This window comes from Salvelinus namaycush, chromosome 12 (genome assembly GCF_016432855.1).
Source record: "Salvelinus namaycush isolate Seneca chromosome 12, SaNama_1.0, whole genome shotgun sequence".
NCBI lineage: Eukaryota > Metazoa > Chordata > Actinopteri > Salmoniformes > Salmonidae > Salvelinus > Salvelinus namaycush.
Window position 1 is genome coordinate 17,783,316 of NC_052318.1, and position 18,744 is coordinate 17,802,059.

Genomic DNA, 18,744 nt, shown 5'->3' on the forward strand with positions numbered 1-18,744 from the left:
CTAGCTGCACCCACCTTTCTTTAAAGGAGAGGAAGCATCGGTGAGCGTTTTCAGGGAGGATACCTGTCTAGAAGACGTCATTGTCTATGTTAGCCTCAGGTTCTGAGGCGTCAGACGACGACTGCACCTCTGGAGATGACGAGGATTTTGGGAAGTGTCTGGGTTTTTCTCCGGAAAAACCCAGTCTACCGACCAAGGCTGAAATGACCCCCTCCCTAGGGAGAGTGAGGGGAATTTCACATCCTTGTGCAAGGAAGAGACAGGCTCTGAATTCTCAGCAGCCCCCTCCTACGCAACGGCCTCTCTGCGCTCTGACTTTACAGGGCTCATTGAGCGGGCTGCGAGCCGTCTGGAGATTACACTGCCCCCCATTCCCTCTGGTCCGGAAGTGGATATGATGGTGGGCGGCCCCTACTCCAGAGCAAGATGGGTGGCTTTTCCTTTGGCACTGACTATGCCCTCGCTCGCTAAATATGTGGAGGGTGCATCAGAACGCCGGCGAAGGCGTACACCCCATTCACCAGAGTGGACGGAAACAGCCTCAGGAGATCCCTAGGCTCGAGAACACACTAGCTGAGTACCTTGCCCCAGGTTTGAGCTCCTGGCCATCGTCCAAGAAACCCACACTACCTACGACCAAGGACTGGCTCACAGCACAGCTGGTGGAGAAGTCCTTCCCTCTAGGTGTACAAGCTGTAGCGGCAGCTAACAATATTGCCCTCCTGGCAGCCTCTCTATCCCGTCTCACCACTGGGTAGGACTGAGCTGTCGGGAGAGGAGATAGAGGAAGGGTCAAAGATTTCCGGCGCCATCCTCCATCTCACACAGGCGTCAGCTATATGTGCGGGGAGGTCCACAGCCACTTCGGTGGTCGTGGGGCAACACCTCTGGCTGTCTTTGACGGCTATGAAGGAAACCGACAAAGCCGCCCTATTGAACGCAGTCTCTTCGGAACCACCGTCAAAATGAGACAGTGAGTTTCGGGAAGCTTGAGGAGAAGAAGAAGCAGCTGTCTAGACACCTGCCATTGGCAGGAGGGTCTAGAGCAGCTTCAAAGGAACCCCCTCGCTCCACCGTCTCCAGTAGACCCAGATCTACAGCCAGACGGAGAGCTAGTCGAGCAGCAGCACCTGGTGTACCAAGAGCGGGCCCTGCCCCTCCGGCAACACCAGAGAAGACAGCGGCTCAACCGACGAGAGAGGTTCATTTCGTTGCCCTGGCAGCCGAGAGGCAGTCAGAAGAGATGACGACCATGACGGGACGAGGGGGAGAGAACGGAAGAGAGCGCAGCACTTCTTGTAACAGCACCCACTGTTCATCCCCCACCCCTGCAAAGGGATGGAGGAGCCAATGTGTCCTTTGTTAATAAAGAATGTATTCCATCTGACTGTCACAAGAGAACCTCTTTTCCATAACAAAACTGACCGATCAGGTTCATTCTCTCGCTCTCTCTCTTCCTCTCACCACTTTGCGTGTAGCACAGCCCACTATGAGTGCGTAGCTGAGCACACACAGAAGGACGTTGTGAGTGGGACATGAGGAATGACATGAGACGGACGCTCTTAATGAGCCGTCATGCTATACCTCATAAAAACCCTACACTACACACTCTTAGGAGTGAAGTAGCTAAGGGTTTAAAGAGCAGCCTGCGTACACCTCATGTTGGGCCGATGATGCAATCGCTGTTGGGAGACGGCGCACTAACTCAATATTCCCTCCCTTTCGAATGGGGCCCACCCTGGGCTGTCCCACCACTTCAGTGTCGGGGGACAGCGGCGGCTTGGGCCATAGAGGAATACAGGTCCTTCCTACTTTCTGTACCAGAAGCTTCGCATTCTCCCGCTCTCAGAGCATTATTTAGAGCGGCAGCAAAGCTGCACCCTCTCCTCCTGTCTAAGCCGGGCACTAGAGAAGGGTTATGCCATCCAATTCCACCGAACCCCTCCCCCGTTTTCGGGTGTGGTGGAGACGGTGATGAAGACGCCAGAGAAAGTCGCCGCTCTTGTGAAAGAGATTACGGAACTTTTAGCGAAGGAGGCGGTCACAGTAGTTCCCCAGGAGTAAAGGAACAGCGGCCTATATTCACCCTACTTCCTAGTGCCAAAAAAGACGGGGGGGAGAGGCCAATATTGGACTTATGCACTCTCAACGAGAGCGTAGCCAAATGGCCCTTCCGAATGCTCACAACAAAACGTATGCTGGAATGTATCCACAACAAGGACTTTTGTATAAGCATAGACCTAAAGGACGCATACTTTCATGTTCAGATACTTCCGCGTCACAGGAAGTTTCTGCATTTCGCCTTTCAAGCCGTGGCTTACGAGTATGCGAGGATGCCATTCGGTTACGCCCTGGCACCTTGCACCTTTTCCAAATGCGTGGAGGCAGCATTGGAACCGTTGCATCAAGGGATAAGGCTACAAAGCCTACCTAGACGACCTATTGGTTCTGGCCCCATTGTCTGTGTCGTGTGGCGATGGCACACACGACACAGACAATGATTCATCTCACACATCTGGGGTTCGCTGTGAATTGGGAAAACAGTGATCCCTGGCCCAGTCATCGGATTGTCTACCTGGGGTTACAGCTAGACACTGACTATGAAGGCTCGAATTTCAGATCCTCAACGGGCTGACCTGTTGCTAGCCCTACGAAGGTTTTATCTGAATCACATGGTAACGGCCCATTCCGTCATGACTTTCTGCACATGCGCAGAACACAGCGATGGTTTGCCCAACTAAGACTGGACCCAGTGAGGCACCTTCATCGGTTGTTGGTAGTTCCCCTCTCGCTCAGAGCGGAACTGAACTATTGGAGAGACACGTGCATTTTGACAAGAGGTCCCATTAGGCAGAGTGTCATCCTACATTCCAGTGTATACAGACGCTTGTCTGACTGGAAGGGGAGGGACATGTCAGGCTCGGGCAGTCGTAGGTGTGTGGCCTCCCTCGGGACACCACATCAACCTTCTGGAACTGGAGACAGTTCTACTGGTTCTTACCCACTTCATGTCTACCCTACGGGGCCACGACGTGCTGGTCTGGTCAGACAATCGAACTACAGTAGCCTACATAAATTGCCAAGGGGGAGTCAGGTCTCCTGCACTTCACCGGTTGGCGGAAGAATTGTGACTGTGGGCTCACGAGCACCTTCGCTCGTTGACAGCAGCACACATTCCAGGCTATCAGAATGTCGGAGCAGACCTCATGTCTCGAGGGGGACCCCGAGATGACGAGTGGCAGCTGCACCCCAACATTGTTCTCCAAATATGGGAACGGTTCGGGAGAGCCGAGGTGGACCTGTTCGCGTCACGTGTGAACGCGCAATGTCCCCTATGGCTCTCTCTATGAGCCCAGGACAAACCGCCACTAGGGATAGACGCTTTTGCACACCAGTGGCCAGATGTTCTCCTGTACACATTTCCACCGCTGTCCTGCATTCTCCCACTGCTAGCCTGCATGAGAACAGGAGAGCTGTCAATCATATTGTTTGCCCCGATCACCCAGGGGTTCCGTGGTAAGCGGAGATGACTCAAATGTTGATTGCGCCATCATGGCCAATTCCACAGAGAGGACGCGATGTCTCAGGCGGCAGGCATAATAGAGCAATTGCCTCTAAATCGGCCAGCCACTGAGGGTCTGACCCGAAAGGGACAGGTTAGCGCAGCCGTGGGTTATCTGATTCAGCAATCAGAACCATACAGGGCTCACGTGACAGTTCCACATCCAGGACGTATGCCAGCAGATGGAACGTGTTTTCACAATGGTGTGCCACAGAGAATGTGGACCCAGTGTGCTGTCATGTCAAGGACGTGCTCTTTTTCCTACAGTTCATGTTTGACAAGCAGCGCTCACCCGCCACCATCAAGGTGTTCGCGGCAGCGATTTCAGCTTGTCATGAGGGGTTTGGCAGAGACACCGTTTTCAGTCACCCTCTAGTGAAACGGTTTCTATTGGGAACGCAGCGGCTTAAGCCAGCGGCTAGAGCCACATTGCCCCAGTGGGATTTAACTTTGGTACTCGAGGCGCTCTGCAAGAAGCCGTTCGAGTCATTGAATCAAATCCCCCTCAAGATGTCTCTGACGGCGGCACTGTTGCTTGCCTTGACTACAGCCAAGCACGTCAGTGATATGTGTGCTCTTTCGACGAGACCAGACTGCCTTGCCATCAGTGAGCAGAGCGGTGTTACTTCCAAACTCGGCATTTATACCAAAGGTTATTAAGAACTCATACAGGTCTCAGACCGTTGAGCTATGGGCTTTCTTCCCCCCCTCCCCATGCGGAGCAGAGAGAGGAGAGACTTCATCGCTTGTGCCCGGTGCGCGCCTTGGCGTGTTACGTGCAGCGCACAGTGATGATTAGGTCATCACCTCAGCTGTTTGTGTGTCACAGTGCTAGTACACTGGGTAGACCACCTTTGAAACAGCGGCTGTCTCATTGGCTTTGCAACGGCATTGAGACGGCTTATGAGGCGGCAGGGCAACCAATACCTTAAAGCGTAAGAGCCCTCTCCACTCGTGGAGTAGCGGCGTCTACGGCCCTTTTCAGAGGAACTGGGGTAGAGGATATTCGTGCAGCGGCATCGTGGTCGTCACCATCTCCTTTATTTCAAATCTACCTGTTGGACATGTCTTCTAACTCTCTAGCTTGTTCTGTACTCAGCATGGCTGAAGGGAGAACTTGAGATAAGAAAAGATGTGGGACTATTGGCTGGGTTCCCATCAGGTCCGCTCATTTTGGCAAAGAGAGAGACACGTGCGACACGACCTCTGACTTTGTCAGTACAGTAGGGAATGTCTAGCCAATATTCTGTTATCTGCCCACAAATCATTGGCTTTGCCTATCGATTGAGTGTGGCGGGTTACACTGAGAAGAGAGTGTCTTCTAAGTTGGTTCAGCCTGTACTCACCTTTGCTGATGTGAAGGCTAGAATTAAGGCGGAAAACGCAGGACCAAATGGACAGGGTTTCTGTTTCTTTTATTCAGAACTGTGGAAAAGCTGTCCCATGCCGCCAGATCGATGTCTGTGCTCATGGGAGCGGGCCAATGACTTAGTGAAACTTTAAAACAGAAATACAATTCTCTCACATTAACAGTTTAAAATCACATTACACAATTTCACAAATAGTTACATCTTTACTAATTAATTTGATACAATAATTAGATGCAAGCCTCAGAACAGAGGCTCCTGTATAAACAGAGTTATGGTAATGTGGCTGTATTGTCTTTCCTGAGGTCACAATCATAAAACAAAATGGACTGGTCATAGCTGGATTCTCCACCGACCGTTTCCACATTCTCCAAAACATGGATATTGTTCAGTTTTCAAGTTCTGTGATGTAGAAGAAGTTCCTTTGTTCTACTGTGAAACTCTCTCTGACTATACTGCTGGCCATGAGAGTCTCCTCTAGGAATTTACGACCTGAGATAACAGAACCTGAGTGTAAGAGGGAGAGAGGGAAGACTCGCTATACCCAAAGAGGGCCACATCATGACAACCACTAGAAGCAGAGCTCCCCTATTGGGCTCCGCTCCACTCATAGAACTGGAGTTACTGTAGCTATCGATTCCGCTCCAGCCATTACCATGAGCCAATCCTCACCAATTGTGGTTGGTGTAGGTTTTTCCATGGCTCTGTTAAAACACATTTATTGCACAGCCAACAGATCAGAAATATAGCAGATTTTACCTTTGGATTGTCTTATAACTCCATAAGACACCTTAAAAAAAAATCTTATTTCAAACCTGGAGCTTAAATTAAAATTAACAATCACTGAAAGGTGAGGAGCCATCTGCGCATTTAAGAACATTAAAATGGTATCCTATAGCTACATGTTAAAATGTGTATTTTAATCAATGAAATATATATTATGACAAAGTTGAAGTTAACAGGCGCTTGCCTGCTGTAGCATAGGCTACACAAAAAAAACGCAGAGGTTGATCTATACATGCGTATAGCGAGCCATGTGCAATTTGCGCAAATGTGGTTTCCATGTACCCAAATGCCCTTTATTACAGTAGGTTATTTGAATAACGGGTTTCCTCTGTGGTGTCGTCTCTTACTCCAGCTCTCCCGGCAGGAGTAAGCGCACAGCGGTCTGGATCGCTCGGGCTGTAATGGTAGAGCGATTGCAAGACGGGAAGCTTCGCCTGCGGTGGGCTTGAAAATGTAATTCATAAACTAATTTGTGATGCCCATTGCTTTAGAGATGTCAGTGTCAGGATGGATCAGTTTCAGCAATTTAAACAAATAAATAGCATAGTTGTTTTTCCTGGTCTTGCGTCGCTTCTTGATTCATTTCTTCTGTGTTTTGGTCCTTTTTTTTTTTTTTTGAAGGGCAGAGGCCTTTTAAGCCGGTTCAGGCATTTTCTTGTATATGCTGGGTGTATAAGTGGCGGTTGAGAAACTAGAGCAGAACATATGCTTCCGTCTTTATATATATATATATATGTTTTGCAATGTAAATCTATGTGGAGCGAGGCGGTTTTGCTATTGGACATTTGAATGCTGTAGTTTATCACAATTGGTTAAAGCGTTTCCATTCTATCCGTCCAATAAGAGGGACACTCGAGGTATAAATACAATTCTCAACCACATTACGTAAAGGCAGAAAGCAAAGTCCGTGTACTGCATTGTCAATTATTATAGTCATTCGTATCAATCCACATACGATGTCTGGTAGAGGCAAAACTGGAGGAAAGGCCAGAGCGAAGGCAATGTCCCGTTCGTCCCGCACCGTCCTTCCCAGGTTACAGCGCAGAGGCAACTACGCAGTGTGTCGGTACCGGAGCTCCTGTGTATTTGGCTGCTGTGCTTGAATACCTAACCACGCAAATGTCCAATAGCAAAACCGCCTCGCTCCACATAGATTTACATTGCAAAACTATATATATATATATATATATATATATATATATATATATATATATATATATATATATATATATATATATATATATAGAAGACGGAAGCATATGTTCTGCTCTAGTTTCTCATTGAGTTGTCTGACAACGCTGCAAGGGATAATAAGACCAGGATCATCCCCCGCCACCTTCAGCTGGCTGTCTGCAACGACGAGAAACTCAAAAAGCTTTTAGGTGGCGTCACCATCGCTCAAGGAAGAGTATTGCCAAATATTCAGGCTGTTCTCCTAACCAAGAAGACTGAAAAACCAGCAAAGAGCAAATAACCAGCTTGGACAGTATAGATCAAAACAAAAGCTGAGCTCCTTTAAGAGCCACATTCTCTGTAGAGAGACTAATGTTTAATTGCTGCACTACCTGAAACGGGAATGATTGCAGACGGACAACGCTTATTTTTACTCAATGCCTAGCCTACCCCACGTCGTTTATTTGGACCATTCATATAAATATGTCGTCGCAATTGAAATTCGTTTTCGTATAAAATAACATTCGCCACTGTGGCCTCTTGGATCTGGACTATGCAGGCGCATTTGATGGTGGGGTGAATAACAGCACATATATTTTATTGTAGGCATATATGGACCAATATGGAGTTTGTTTTTTAGTAGTACTTTATCAACACATTGTGCTAAACAAAGTAACATCTTGAGGTCAGTCAAATGTATATTTGATTATTTCAATAAATGTTCTGTAGTGGTATTGGGCACGTGCACAAAGTCAGTCTAGTCTGTTTTCACAATCTGGGAATTTTCAATCAGGACGCGCATGAACAAAGGACACCGCATTGAAACGAATCTAGAATTTGTTATTTTAAGATCTGTGGGCATTTATGCAGTGTTATTATAATTGAAGATAGTGGTACTGAATTCTACAGGTTTATATAATGCATACTGTACATTGAACATAGGAAAGAAGCCACCCCAAAAAATATCTACAGCAGTATTCTTAGTTTATAATTTATTCCCATGGAACAGAACATAAGAATTTCCACTGAATCAGAACCACATATGTGAATACAAATACAAGTGATTTAAATTGGATAATTCATAAACTGGATGTTCGTGCATTTCTTTTTTATAAATGCACATACTTTCTAATCAAATTATAAACCCCATATTGATTGTTTCCTTTTAAATAAGGTATATTTCAAACTTTTCAACCATATATCAAACCAAATATCATAACTGTAAGACATCTGGAGCATATGTCCTTGTGAGTCAGCAACTTCAGTGAGGGCAAATATCTGAAATTACATTTATGGGATGCGTTGTTTTTGTAAGATAAACCTTTCTGCTGCTGCAGATGTCCTTACTCCTGATAGCCCTCTGTCTTCATGTCATTGAGACCAAGGTCTTCATTCTGCTCAAATGTCCTGGTGTACTTCTCAGTTGTCATCTCTGGGTCTGGGTCAGGGGCATAGACGTTCTGCAGACAAACACGACAAATCAATTCATTACAAATGAAACAACTGAGAGGAGACGATGCGTTTGAACCTCAGACATCTGTGAAAGAAGAGTGTCTTTTACCTGGAGATAGCTGTTCCCTGCAGGGTCGTCGAGAACAATGTGCACATCCATTTCTCCCGCCATGATCTACAGTATTTTTTAAAAGGTGTTTTAAAAGTGCCACTCAGCCTCCATTGCACTTTGAGATACAGTTTCAGCATGGGTGCCAGACTGTTCTGCATTCAAAAACTCTACTTTGTTGCCCAGCCAAACATGTGAAAGTATTCTTCTCAGATACAGCATATGTAAAATTCTTGCATGAGCTTTTGTTTAGTCTAAATATCATGTCATGCACCCTAGTTAAAATATACAACTACGGTCCCAATATACATTAAATGTACAAAAGCATATTTACATGGTAGTTACAGTGCAGATACACATTGTTAGTATTTATGACTGTTATACCAGATGGTAACATTCACAATTTAAAAGAATTGCAATAAACTCACAATGGAGACATTGGATCTTTAAAAAATATTCTAGAGGGAGACTATTAGCCAAAGAGTTATTCGGAGTTAGTTTACAAATTGAATGCAAATAAATACATAAAAACATTCCATGGGTAAATACTTTGGGACGTGTAATTACACTAAGGTATTATATGTAAAGTGAGACCAAAACTAGCTCCAAACAAAACATTAGTGATATTCAATGATTTTATGCCTCTAACCTTGTCAATCTTCTCGCCAAAAAGTTTCAGTTTCTCTGTTCGATCTGAAGTGGAGCTGTCTCCACAAGTGAATGGATTTTTGGAAACAATCTGGAGGAAAACAGTGGTGGTGGATGAAAACATTAATATAATATAGCTCGAGTCCACAGTGAAAGAGACCATAGAACAGGGGTGCACAACTTAAATCGTTGAGGATGGCAGTCCTGCTGGTTTTGGTTTCTCCCTAGTATTTAAATAATCAATTAATGTCCATGATTGGCCACACCTGGCTTCACATATCTAAATTAGGACTGGAGTTGTGCACAGCTGCCTTTGAATTACAGTACAGCCATGGCAAAGGTATCCAAGCCAACAGTGATTCCCAGGTGCAGAGTCCATGGACTAGAAGTAACACAACCAGCATTAAAACATATACAACTCTCCACTGGAGTTCAATCCCTGTGTGTACCCTTCCTACTGCATCTCCCCTTCACCCCCCCCCCCTCTACTTCTCAACAGTCTGCTCACCAGATCTTTGATGTCTTTGAGGAGTCCCTCCAAGGTGGTGAATTTTCCACCGACAGCTGCCATCCCCAACTCAAACTCCAGCTCAGGTATGAGGATGCTACATGTCTCCGACTGCACAAACACAAACCGGCACAACATGGTTGAGTCAACTCCATCCTGATTCAGGAATAGCATTGCTCTCCTGTGAAAAAGTCCTATGTCCCATTACTGACAGGAATTGATTATGAAAAGACCCAAACTCTTAAGAATGGACAACAAATACCTGAGCCACCTCAATCATGAAAATATTCATATTATGAGCTCCATTTGGCATGGGTGCTATGAACTTTCTGCCATGCAACGGTAGCCTAAGTACCAGTCTGTTTGTGCTATCATGCCAACTCCTTGTCACGCCAAACATTGTTTGGCTTGACAATGGTAGTAATGGAGTTGGCAAAAGCACAAACAGACCTGGGACCAGGTTAATAAAAATGCTACAGTGAAAAAAACTAGTGAATACCAGATAAAGTACAAAGAGGGGTTACCTTGAGAAGATCTCTGGACATGTCAGACACGTTAGTGAGGTGAAGAGTTATCTTGGTGCCCAGCTCTTCTGTGGCTCCACCAGATTTCACCTAAACCACAGATTAGATGGGCAAATTGGAATGCATTCATATTAAGATATTTGCAATATCTGTGAATATGCCTTGAAAATAAATACATGTGCCAAGAAAAAAGAAAGAAAGAAGAGGACACTTACTTCGTTGGTTCGATGTCCACAGTCATCACAGTTTGTTGCCATGATAATGACTTCTTTGAAATGAGGGATTTCTGAGGAATTGTAAAGGAGGATACCTAAACCTTGCAAAATGAAACATTCTTCACTGGGCCTCCCGAGTGGCACAGTGGTCTAAGGCACTTGATTGCAGTGCTTGAGGCATCACTACAGACCCAGGTTCCAGGCTGTGTCACAACCAGCAGTGACCAGAGCGGCGTACAATTGGCCCAATAACCCACAATTGGGTTAGAGGAGGGTTTGGCCGGGGGGTGGGGAGGGTTTGGCCGGGGGGTGGGGGGGGTTTACTTGGCTCGTGGCGGGCCGGCGCCTGCAGGCTGACTTCGGTCGTCAGTTGAACAGTGTTTCGTCCCGCACATTGGTGTGGCTGGCTTCGGGTTAAGTGGGCGGGTGTTAAGAGCGGTTTGGAGGACGCACGACTCGACCGCCACCTCTCCCGAGTCCGTTGGGGAGCTGCAGTGATGAGACAAGTTCGTAATTGGATATCATGAAAAAAGGGGTAAAAAAAGTAAATTAACATTCTACGCCATCCTTATCATAGGACACTACTGGGGAGCAGTGATGTAGTGGTAAAAAAATATTTTTATTTTTAAATGGTGGGTAAATGTTGATTGCCATTCGTGGTGAGTAAAGTACCACTATACTTTCAATGCATTTTCCTGCAAAAGGAGAGGAATGGTTGCACAAAATAAAAAAAGGTAAATGGCATTTACGTGCCTTAACCTTACACTACACCACTGCTGGGGACAACCAAACAGACTGGAAAGGATACGGACAATCTTCATGTTTGTCGAGGCTGGGGCATTGCACTCTGGACAGTTTGTATTAAATGTCAACACCTGAGGGAGAAATAAGGTATATTACTCAAGGGTCAATTATTGAGGAAAAACTCCAAATTGTGATGCAAAATGTCTGGAAATCCCACCTCATTTCTCATACAGTCAATGTCATTACTGGGCTTTTCCTCGTCTTCAGCCTAAGCAATAACAAAAAAAAGCTACATTTTAAGTCACATTCTTTTGCTATATAAAAGTTTATACTGGTGAACATGGGTAAAATTATAAATGTATGCTGTCTTGTTTTTTTTCTACCCTATGAGGATTCCACATGCATTAGCACATGATGACCGCATCGGAGGCATTGCCTTTTCTAAAACAGATATGTCCCCTTACAGGAGAGTTGTGATGTGTCAAATCAAACCACGCGCCTTTATTCCTAACTGGGCGTCCTGTTGGGGTGTTCTCTTGTAGTGGCTGACCGAGAGAGCCTCATCTTTCTGCGGAGCAAAGGGGTTCTCCACAAAACTGTTCCCAGATGGATCATCAATGACCTAAAATTGTATTGCCAGAAACATTCAATTCCATGTAACTTTAATCTTGTACATAGATGAGGCTGGGCAATAAAATTGGACTTACCAGTGTGAATCCACCTTCTTTCAACTTCTTCAATTTATCAATGAACTCATCAATCTTTACAGCAACTGCTGGTGCAGTTGCCTTCAAAAGTTAACATGATTATAGTCAACAAGCAGTGAAGTACATATGGCATTTGGTATGAGCAAAGTAAACAAAGCTTATACATTTCTTAGTTGTTGGTCTTGCTCCAACCCTGCAACTGCACGGTCTATGAGGCCTTCGATGGTAGAGAGTGCTGGGGAGCAAGAGGAACAGTTAATGACTTGAATGGGATTGAGGCATATGTGGATACTGTACATCTACATGCAAAAGTGTTCTTCTAAGTAAACAAAGCTTCACTTAATACAACAGTTGGATTAATTTAGTCAAGTTTAGCCTACAACACTCCTGCCGCCTTTGGCAAATATGTGTATAAATAAAATATTAAAATGATCCCAGTAAAAAAAAAAAAAAGCTAAGGAATCTCAGCAGTAAAAGCCAGTATATTGGATGAACAGAGTGGCAATTTCCTAGATCTGGGACCAGGCTAGCAATTATCAGGCCGACAAAATATCAGTGGCAACATGACAGTGGCATGTATGCATGAAGAGTGAATATTGTTTTCCAAATCAATAAAAACTGAGTGAGTACTTACAGCCCTTCTGAGTGTATGGAGGGATTTCAAAATCCACTTCTGGGATTCTGGTGGTTGCACTGTCCGCTTTGACAACTTCTCGATTCATATCCTACAAAATGAGATGACAAAACAGACTAAATATCTAATACAAGATATAAACCAAATAATACAAGTTAGATATTGTTTTCTTTCTAAGCTAGCTATATAAATTAAAAAGGTGTGCTGAAGCTAGTCTGGTCCTCAAGAGAAGCATTGACGTCGGCACAGCCAATGTGTACAACAGTCCCGACGGTGTGTTCTGTCTAAACGTTAACAATACTGTTTAGACAGAGGGTCAGGAGGGACTGTTGTACACATTAGCCGTGCCGTCGGTTTTGTATAGGAAACCTTTGGAACTTTACTTTCATATCGTCGGGAAAGAATTTTTAAAAAACAAACAAAGGGAAAATCACTATACATGGCAGGTAGCCAGCCTAATGGTTAGAGCACGTGTCAAACTCATTCCAGAGGGCCGAGTGCCTGCGGGTTTTCACTCCTCCCTTGTACTTGATCGATTAATTAAAGAAAAACCCACTGACTCTATGCCCTCCATGGAATGAGACACCCCTGGATTAGAGCGTTGGCGGACGACACTACAGTGGTAGGCTTGATTACCAACAACGACGAGACGGCCTACAGGGAGGTGAGGGCCCTCGGAGTGTGGTGTCAGGAAAATAACCTCACACTCAACGTCAACAAAACAAAGGAGATGATTGTGGACTTCAGGAAACAGCAGAGGGAGCACCCCTCTATCCACATCGACGGGACAGTAGTGGAGAGGGTAGTAAGTTAAGTTCCTCGGCGTACACATCACGGACAAACTGAATTGGTCCACCCACACAGACAGCGTTGTGAAGAAGGCGCAGGAGGCTGAAGAAATTCGGCTTGTCACCAAAAGCACTCACAAACTTCTACCGATGCACAATCGAGAGCATCCTGTCGGGCTGTATCACCGCCTGGTACGGCAACTGCTCCGCCCACAACCGCAAGGCTCTCCAGAGGGTAGTGAGTTCTGCACAACGCACCACTGGGGGCAAACTACCTGCCCTCCAGGACACCTACACCACCCGATGTCACAGGAAGGCCATAAAGATCATCAAGGACAACAACCACCCAAGCCACTGCCTGTTCACCCCGCTATCATCCAGAAGGCGAGGTCAGTACAGGTGCATCAAAGCAGGGACCGAGAGACTGAAAAACAGCTTCTATCTCAAGGCCATCAGACTGTTAAACAGCCACCACTAACATTGAGTGGCTGCTGCCAACATACTGACTCAACTCCAGCCCACTTTAATAATGGAAATTGATCAAAAATGTATCACTAGCCACTTAAAACAATGCCACTTAATATAATGTATATGTATATACTGTACTCTATATCATCTACTGCATCTTGCCATCTTTATGTAATACATGTATCACTAGCCACTTTAAACTATAACACTTTTATGTTTACATACCCTACATTACTCATCTCATATGTATATACTGTACTCGATACCATCTACTGCATCTTGCCTATGCCGTTCTGTACCATCACTCATTCATATATCTTTATGTACATATTCTTTATCCCTTTACACTTGTGTGTATGAGGTAGTAGTTGTGGAATTGTTAGGTTAGATTACTCGTTGGTTATTACTGCATTGTCGGAACTAGAAGCACAAGCATTTTGCTACACTCACATTAACATCTGCTAACCATGTGTATGTGACAAATACAATTTGATTTGGGCCATTAACAGAATCCCCAAGCCGACAAGGTGAAAAAGCTGTTCTTCATTTTAACAGAATCCCACATGGCAATATTTCCAATGGATGTGTTGCACAGTTTTTCCATTACAGCACCAGTGTGTTGCCAGTGATTATGTTAATGTTTGCTCTAGTGTTATATTTTGGGAACTGTTTCCATCACGGAGTGTGACACTAAAGATGTGTGAAGAGCACAATCCACCCGAGTCAACAGTTGCTTCGTGAGAAGGTGTTAACCCATGTTCACAGTTAGCCATTGTTATGTAAATGAAGCTGAAAAGCACCAGTGACTATGCCTTGGCCCCAAATCAGAGTAGGTCCACTGAGACCATGGCCCTGTTGACACAAAGCTGGGCCATGGAGGTGGAAACAAAAGTCAGCGGCTTTGGTAAATCAGTGGAAATTCGCCACACCTTTTCCGCAAACAAATGTGTAAAGGAAGGACGCTAGAAAAATGTTAATACAATCAGCTGCAACTGTTTCAACATTTCGCATTTGTAAAATTATTTTGATGTGATAATAAAGTATTCATAGAAGTGTTTCGTGCATCAAAGCTGGGACCGAGAGACTGAAAAACAGCTTCTATCTCAATGCCAGCATACTGTTAAATAGCCATCACTAGCCGGCTAGCACACAGTAACTCAACCCTGCACCTTAGAGGCTGATGCATATATACATAGAATCACTGGCCACTTTAATAATGTTTACATTCTGCTTTGCTCATCTCATATGTATACTATTATACTGTATTATAGTCAATGCCACTGACATTGCTCATCCTAATATTTATACATTTCTTAATTCCATTATTTAACTTTTAGATGTGTGTATTGTAAGATACCACTGCACTGTTGGAGCTAGGAACACAAGCATTTCACTACACCCACAACATCCGCTAAATATGTGTGTGACCAATCAAATTTGATTGATTCTCAATTGTGATGTCAATTTCAGTTTAGATGGAGTATGAGGCCATTTTGGCTGCCAGAGCTAGTTAACCTCTGAACATAATGTCTTGGATGGTAACGGAGTAGGCTAGCCCACAATCCTTAAACTCATCTGAGATAGCCTAGTCCTGGATCTGTTTCTGCTCTTGCCAATGTTTCAAGTTTCATTAGTCCTATGTACGGGATACACATGGTATACATCGTCCAACAAAACACTTACTTGCAGGTTCCTTCTTGACAATGCCAACTCCATTGCTGTTTTGCCATGACAATGTGGCATGATACAAACAGACTGGCACTCAGGCTAGCAACAGCTCATAGCCTACACAGTGGTTCAGCATATGCCTGGGAAAGGAACGGCATCTTACTTAGACTACCTGTTTTGACTTGACTTTGAGTGTGTAGGCGATGGCTTGATCCTGTATGCGACCAGCTGATTGGATTTCAGTGTTCGACCAGCTGCAGTTGGGACAGGTGAAAGAACTGATGATAACTTCTTTGAAGAAAGGAATCTTCGTAAGAAGAATACGTGTCATTCCCTACAAAAATGGAGAGAACACAAGTTAGATGAGTCAATCATACAGCGATACAGACAAGTCCATACGTTCAATTAACTGGTCAGTGTTAGTTAGCTATTTACTTACATTTTGGTAACAATTCATGCACAGACTCTCAATTTCGGTGGGTTGATTGTCTTCGTCATTATCAGCACTGATCTCCTTGAAAACACTACCGCCAATGCCACGGACATTTTCCTCTGCTATGACTGACATTATTTCACTTCAAGAGATTTTTGATAAACAAACTGTTCGTTTGCATATGCCGCCCGCTGTTTCTGGAACTTTCTACTATCTACATCTGAAGGTGCAGTCCAAAATACACGTTTTCATGTCTGCGTTGTATCTTTATCCCGGAAATAGACGTCAAAGGAAATGTCACATGTTTTGTGCGCATGCGTAATACCATATGAAAGCGTCACATCATTTATTTATATATATATATATTAAAAAAAATCAATTTCAAATGTGTTGCAAAAATCTATACATCCTTCTTAAAAATGTTAATACAAAAGATCACAAACAGATAAACACAAAATCAAAAATACAAACTTTTGGTCATGTAGTGTACATTTCCAAATATTTTTGTTGGAGGGGTAACATCTGAGTTAATTGAAAGAATGTTTCTCTCACGTTGTTAGTGAGCACATTATTTGTATGATAGAGTCCATACCTATGGCCAATTTACAACACATTGGAAGTTACACCTGAATTTGGCTATTGGAACAACGCTGTCATAAAAAGTTAGTCTGGGTACCAGTCTTTACCAGTCTATCTTTCCACTCCTTGTCACTCCTTGTCATGCTAAACAATGACACAGAGTAGAAGGAGTTGAATGTTTGCTAAACAGACTGGTACCCAGGCTAATAAAAACTTTTCTAATTAATTAATTTAAACAAATTAATGAACAAATGAGACACCATTAATTACCATGGTCAAATTTACAAGTGATATCTCTGTATTGACCAATTTGTTTCAAAAGGATTAGATCACCATCTGTTATTGCTTTGTATAAACTGGGTGATTCGAGGCCTGAATGCTGATGGGCTGACAGCCGTGGTATATCAGACCGTATACCAAAGGTATGACAAAACATTTATATTTACTCATCTAATTATGCTGGTAACCAGTTTATAATAGCAATAAGGCACCTCAGGGGTTTGTGGTATATGGCCAATGTACCACGGCTAAGGGCTGTGTCCAGGCACTTCGCGGTGTGTCGTGCGTAAGAACAGCCCTTAACCGTGGTATATTGGCCATATACCACACCCCCCCATGCGTTATTGCTTAAACACACTATTTCATCTTCCTTTGGTGAAACTGGGAACTCACACATTCTTAAAATTGTGCTTACATTTACATTTTAGTCATTTAGCAGACGCTCTTATCCAGAGCGACTTACAGTAGAGTGCATACATTTTATTACATTTTTACATACTGAGACAAGGATATCCCTACCGGCCAAACCCTCCCTAACCCAGACGACGCTATGCCAATTGTGCGTCGCCCCACGGACCTCCCGGTTGCGGCCGGCTGCGACAGAGCCTGGGCGCGAACCCAGCCCAGCCTGGGCGCGAACCCAGAGACTCTGGTGGCGCAGCTAGCACTGTGATGCAGTGCCCTAGACCACTGCGCCACCCAGATGGCTTATACACCATCTGAGTTGAGTAGCTAGCCCACATAACATATTTTACTTTGTGAGGTTTATTTTTCCATATAAAGTTAAACAGTGTCTTATCTAATTGGGAGCAAATATATTTGGGACTGTTGAGACAAGATAACACATATGAGGCTCTAGACATGCCTTCAGCCGTAGTCATCAAAACTCTTCCTTGAATAGACTTGGGCTGAATAGACTTTGGCTTGGGGGTAGAAGCTGTCGAGGAGCCTTTTGGTCCTAGACTTGGCGCTCCGGTACCGCTTGCCGTGAGGTAGCAGAGAAAACAGTCTATAACTTGGGTGACTGAAGTCTCTGACAATTTTATGGGCTTTCCTCTGACACCACCGATTGTACAGGTCCTGGATGGCAGGAAACTTGGCCGCAGGGATGTACTGGGCCATTCGCACTACCCTCTGTAGCGCCTTACGGTCAGATGCCGAGTAGTTTCCATACCAGGCGGTGATGCAACCGGTCAGGATGCTCTCGATGGTGCAGCTGTAGAACTTTTTGAGGATCTGGGGACCCATGAATGGTCAAATCTGATTTATTTTCCCTCAAGTGATTTTTAGACTGCTATTTGGCATATCTTGTTGCTTGCTAGCTACTCTATTGACAGTTTGACAAGATGTGGTAGCTAGCTAGCTTGTTAAATGTTTACAAACAAATTAGTGTATGTGCTAGAAAGATAAACAGCTACCTATCTAGCTAGTTGACTGCTGTGGCTAGCCAAAAAGGACTTGTTTTCAAAGTTGGCTTATCTTATCCTTTGAGGCTTTAAAAGTGTTCTTACCCTTTAATGTTGAACATTCAAAGCAACTGGAAGGCATGGCAGGCATTGTTGTCACCTTAGCATGCTACATAACTTCTGAGTGATAGGAAGCAAAAGCCCACCACCAATCAACCTACACCACTGCACACACATACCTGTCATTACTATGACAACTAGCGCAGCCTTTTCAGCAAATGACTGCTGTCTGAACCTCTATGATAGATGGGCAATTAAGGGACGAGGCCAAGTTCATCACGAGGAACGCACGCACAACCTTGCCCAATGTTTTGAGCTGCTGCTCTCCTGAAGGAGATATAAGGTCCCACTTCTGAGCAAGAATAGGAGCAGGGCAAGTTTGTATGAGTTCCCTCTGTTAAAAGCCTGATGGCTGCTGGAATGAAACTTGCCCTGCTACTATTCTTGCTGAACAGTGGGACCTTATGTCTCCTTCCAGAGGGCAGCAGTTCAAAACATTGGGCAAGATTGTGTGTGGGTTCCTCGTGATGAACTTGGCCTCGTCCCTTAATTGCCCATCTATCATAGAGGTCCTGAAGTCCCCTGCACTGCAGCCGGCAGAGCTTGGACCCCAGGTTCACAGTCCTCCTGAGGA

General features: G+C 44.6%; 1 protein-coding gene across 4 annotated transcripts; it reads right to left on the reverse strand.

Annotated features, from left to right (window-relative positions):
• Positions 1-7,855: 7,855 nt before the first annotated feature.
• On the reverse strand, positions 7,856-16,065 carry LOC120056976 (zinc finger protein ZPR1-like). 4 transcript variants are annotated; one of them, XM_039005304.1, is made up of 14 exons: positions 15,793-16,065; positions 15,526-15,687; positions 12,430-12,520; positions 11,960-12,030; positions 11,796-11,876; positions 11,588-11,710; positions 11,306-11,356; positions 11,153-11,219; positions 10,345-10,415; positions 10,130-10,219; positions 9,606-9,716; positions 9,099-9,188; positions 8,450-8,515; positions 7,856-8,348 (listed from the first exon to the last, which is right to left on the reverse strand). In XM_039005304.1, exons 1-14 carry the CDS (start codon positions 15,919-15,921, stop codon positions 8,232-8,234), a joined length of 1,320 nt encoding a protein of 439 aa, XP_038861232.1. In that variant the 5' UTR covers positions 15,922-16,065; the 3' UTR covers positions 7,856-8,231. The 4 variants fall into 4 exon arrangements, with proteins under 4 accessions (XP_038861232.1, XP_038861233.1, XP_038861235.1 ...); XM_039005305.1 differs by lacking the exon at positions 11,796-11,876; XM_039005307.1 differs by lacking the exons at positions 15,526-15,687; positions 15,793-16,065 and adding an exon at positions 15,369-15,508.
• Positions 16,066-18,744: the final 2,679 nt, after the last annotated feature.

Coding starts and splice junctions, on each gene's coding strand:
- LOC120056976 (XM_039005304.1), bottom strand. CDS start 15,921: ATGTCAGTCATAGCAGAGGAAAATGTCCGTGGCATTGGCGGTAGTGTT. Junction 11,711..11,795: donor AAGAAGGTGGATTCACACTG/GTAAGTCCAATT, acceptor ATACAATTTTAG/GTCATTGATGATCCATCTGG. Junction 9,189..9,605: donor TCAAAGACATCAAAGATCTG/GTGAGCAGACTG, acceptor GTTTTCCTCCAG/ATTGTTTCCAAAAATCCATT.